General features: G+C 43.9%; 1 protein-coding gene across 1 annotated transcript; it reads left to right on the top strand.

Moving 5' to 3' along the window:
• Positions 1-351: 351 nt before the first annotated feature.
• LOC107043826 lies at positions 352-2,043 on the top strand. The gene is made up of 3 exons (XM_015265478.1): positions 352-781; positions 827-1,698; positions 1,795-2,043. Exons 1-3 carry the CDS (start codon positions 352-354, stop codon positions 2,041-2,043), a joined length of 1,551 nt encoding a protein of 516 aa, XP_015120964.1.
• Positions 2,044-4,867: the final 2,824 nt, after the last annotated feature.

Raw genomic sequence — 4,867 nt, 5'->3', positions numbered from 1 at the left:
CTTCATGGATTTGGTGATGCCTCTGAGCGAGCATTTGGAGCTTGCTTATATGCAGTGACTACGGATCATCAAGGCAATCCACAATCACACCTGTTATGTGCTAAGTCAAAGGTAGCACCATTGAAGGTCATTTCAGTACCAAGACTGGAGTTGGAAGCTGCTCTACTGCTTACTCAACTTTACCAAACAATGAAGACTACGTTTAATGACAAAATTGGTCAAGTTACTCTTTGGAGTGATAGCACTATCGTGCTAGGAAGGGTTAAAACTAAACCCAGCATTCTGAAGACATTTGTGGCGAATAGAGTAGCCCAAATTCAGGAACAGACTGAGCACATTAATTGATTACATATGCCCACTGATGAGAATCCAGCAGATTTAATATCTAGAGGTGTCTCCCCCGAGGACTTGAAGGAGTCTAAACTTTGGTGGAATGGTCCTCATTGGCTTCAAGATGAGAACAAGAGGCCTACAGAGATGAAAAACCCAGTAACAGATTTGCCTGAAGTGAAAATTACTGAGGTCACTTTGACATCGATGTTACCGACAAAAATACTCCAAAGGTGTTCATCAGAATCTTTCAGCGAAACGAGCAGAATTGTTCCGTACTGCTTTCGCTTCCTATCTGCGTTTACCGAGCAGAAGGAACCCAGTCCACTGAATGTTGAAGAGCTGAATAAAGCTGAAAAAACAATCATCAAGTTGGTACAGCACCAAGAATTTCCAATCGAGTTGCACTGTCTAAAGGAAGAGCGTGAAATTCCTGATAAAAGTGTATTACGTTCGTTGAGCCCCTTTCTGGACTGTGAAGGTTTGATATGAGTAGGAGGGAGATTGAAATATGCCAGTGTGTCAGAGAATCAGAAGCATCCGATGGTACTACCAGCTAAAAATCACATCACCAACATTATCATACGTGATGAGCATGTACGCCTGCACCACTGTCCCCCAGAGCAACTGCTGCATCCCGTTCGACAGCGATTTTGGCCCCTCAGTGGGCGTAAAGAAGCACAGAAGGTCGTGAAACACTGCCTCAAGTGTTTTCGGTTCAATCCGAGGATCCCTGGCATCATGATGGGAGAACTACCCAAGGAAAGGGTAAGAGGAGATCAACGTCCCTTCACTGTTAGTGGTGTTGATTATGCTGGCCCTATACAGGTGAGAGAAAGTCGACGCAGAGGTCGCATTCATATCTCCAAGGGTTACATCGCTGTATTCGTTTGTTTCGCCACAAAGGCTGTCCACCTCGAATTGGTGAGTGACCTCACAACTGAAGCCTACCTCGCCGCTTTGAATCGATTTACAGCGCACCGTGGAGTGTGCTCGCAGTTGTACTCGGACAATGGGACCAACTTCGTTGGAACATCTCGAGCGTTAAGTGAAATTTTTGAATTTCTCACCAACAATGAGACAGAGCTTGTTGAACGTCTTGCCAAGCAACGCATCAGCTGGAGTTTTATTCCTCCTCGCTCGCCACATTTTGGTGGTTTGTGGGAAGCGGCGGTGAAAATCATGAAGAGACATCTCAACACCGTCACTCAAGGTCGAGTTATGACGTATGAGGAATATTCCACTCTGTTGACCGAAATAGAGGCGATCCTCAACTCTCGTCCGCTAACTCCATTGACTAACCACCCTGATGATCTTCAGGTTCTTAATCCAGCACATTTTTTGATTGGTGACTCATTATTACAACCTGTGAGTCGAAACCTGCTTGAAATGCCAGAGAATCGCCTGTCACGTTGGCAGTTGTGTCAGAAATTATGACAACAAGTGTGGGCTCGTTGGCAAAAGGAATACCTCCAGGAACTGAAGAAGAGGGTGAAATGGACTGATTCAAGTGAACCTATTGGGCTAAATACTCTGGTTTTGCTCATTGAAGACAACGTATCACCTCTTCACTGGCCTTTGGGTCGTGTTATTGAGCTCCACCCTGGAGCTGATGGTCTAGTCAGGGTCGTAACTGTCAAGACCTCAACTGGGAACTTCAAACGTACTGTGAAGAAGATCTGCCCCCTACCAATGGACGTGGGCGAAGATTAAGTGTTTATAAACATTTAAATGAAAGAGAAAAAGTTTTATCACCTTAATTCTCTTTAAAATAGTTTTTTTTTCGTTTAAAATCAAGTTGAATAATTCAAGTAGATGTAGTCACTATTCGAGTCACGTGAAGCTAGATTACTATTCGCTGAAGTATGACGTTTTGTTTAAACACTTTACATTTACATTATTGCTACAAACCTGTATTTTCATTCTATCCATTGAAAGATGACCTTTCAAGGGGGCCGGGATGTAGACGAGGCCACGAGAGGCACTTTAGTACCCTTTCAAGATGGCTACAAGCCAGTCACGAAAGATTTTTCAATCTCATTAAAATAAATTAAAATAACGTTTAATCAAGTAATTGTGTCATAATTTCATACCCCCCCAAATAGGCCTCTAAACCAAACGACATCCCAACCTGAAGTCTCTATCTTGAAGATGCGGCACTGGGTTATACCTCAGAAAAGCGACAAAAGAGTCTCCTTCGCATTGACACCTCAACAGAAAGAAAAGCCCTTAGCCAGGTCAAGCCCACCAGAGAATGATACTACGTTAGACGACACACTCGTGCCCACAGGAGATAGAACGTCCTCATTTACAGGCACTCCAGCATCCACTCATCGACGCCTTAAAAGACTTTCAGGACCTCTACACGATCTAAGAACACAAATGAACGCGTTCCGCCAACAACACGGGTTGGATCCCGTGCCTACTAACGCTAATAACGATAAAGAAACACCAATAGGGATAACAAACCAATCCGCCGAGTCAACCGCCGACCAAGCCATCGACGGGGGCGGGCCACTAATAACCTCATTCCTACCAGAACTACCACCAGTCTCCTCAGCGACGATCTCTGAGACCCAGGAACAAAAACCTAGAAGCCCAGGTATACCTGACGAAAAGTCCCAGATCCAGAAAATGCTCTATGATACGTTTGAAGCCCCCATTCCACTAAAAGACGTCGTCGTCCCGCAAAGTGAAAATCTAAAGTACAGTAGAGATGGTCTGACCTTGGAAAAAATTCATATAGTTCATTTCACCTCAGTTGATCTCATCCCTAATAGCGGAACTGGGAAACTTTCAGAAGATCTGGGCTACATAGACCGAGAAACTCTACTAAAATCAGAACCGAAACTAGGTCAAATCCTGGTACAAAAGAGGGGCAAGTTCAATATCTTCCTGGTAATCGTGAAACGAACACAATACACCTCAATAAAACCATCAGAATTACTAAGCTGCTTCGAAAAACTGTCAATAGACATCGTGGGACCTCTCCCTAGGACGCCCTCCGGAAACATTTACATCCTCACCATTCAGGATAACTTCTCAAAGCACTGTACCGCCGTCCCTATGCCAAACGCCACCGCCATTGAAGTCGCCGTTGCACTGCTAGACTTTTACGTAGCCATTTTTGTCTGCCCTAAGGTTATCCTTACAGAGAGAGGAACAAATTTCACCAGCAAACTCATCGCTCACCTAGCAAGAATCCTGAGAGTCGAGCATATAACAACTTTAGGATACCGACCACAGAGTAATGGAGATTTAAAACGAAGTCATCACGTCCTGGTCGAGTATCTGAAAACCCTCTTTAAAGAAAATAGAAGTTGGGATAAACTTCTTCCCTTCGCGATGTTCTCGTATAACACCACGGTCCATAGCACGACAAACTTCACCCCTTTTGAACTTCTATATGAAAAAAGAGCATGCGTACCCTCAATACATGAACTTCCCGAAATCGATTCATACGAAGATTATCTGATCGACCAAGTAACCCATTTAGATAACATCCAATTAATGGCGGCGAAAAATTTAATTACAGCCAAAGAAAAATCAAAAGAATATTATGATCCTGATGCTAAACCGGTACATTTTAAGCCCGGAGAATTCGCGGACGTCCTAAAAGAACCGCGGACAGGTAAATTCGACCATCAATCGATCGGACCTTTTCAAATTGTAGACACAACGATCAGAAAGGATGTAATTATGGAGACGTTTGAGGGTACAAGATTCATGAAGCACCCAAATAAGCTGGAAAGCTGCCCTGATTAATCAGGACATTCTTCCAGCCTAATATTAAATCATCAAAACATAATTACTAACACCGAGAACTCATAGAAGTTCGACAAAAAAATCTTCTCTTCTGTCTCCAAGTAACTAATGGAGCAAAAAGTCAATGCCTTCTCTCACTCGGACCTAGAAGTCACGCAAGGTGGACGAGTGAACGTCTACGTGGATGGGTCATGCAGCTACAACGGTTGCGCTAACGCCATTGCCGGAATAGGCATCTGGTTTAGTGATAACCATCCCTGGAATACCTCGAAAACACTGAAGGAAGGCAGAGTCACAATGGTGTTTCTTTATCGTTATTAGCGTTAGTAGGCACGGGATCCAACCCGTGTTGTTGGCGGAACGCGTTCATTTGTGTTCTTAGATCGTGTAGAGTCAAAATTTGCAAAGAAAAACATGTACCGAAGCTGAGAATAATAACCGACTCTCAATATCTTATTGACTGCGTACCCCAACATATGGGCAAATGGAAACAAAACGGATGATTAAACCCGAAAAACAAACCCGTAGTAAATCGGGAGTTACTCGAGGTACTAGACCAGTATATGGAAGGGACAGACGTCACCTTCCAGCACATCCCAGGACACCAAGGGTTCTATGGAAACGAACAAGCCGATAGTCTAGCGATAATCGGCTCAAAAATCCACAAGGAAGGGAAGGGTCGCCAATAGCGGAAATCGTACAAATCGACCCCAAGTACCCCGACGAACTCAATCTTGAAAATCCTGACGATTACCTTAATACTGGTCATTTA

This window comes from Diachasma alloeum, unplaced genomic scaffold (assembly GCF_001412515.2).
Source record: "Diachasma alloeum isolate Michigan unplaced genomic scaffold, Dall2.0 Dall_scaffold_00638, whole genome shotgun sequence".
NCBI lineage: Eukaryota > Metazoa > Arthropoda > Insecta > Hymenoptera > Braconidae > Diachasma > Diachasma alloeum.
This window is presented reverse-complemented; position numbering and strand designations above follow the sequence as displayed.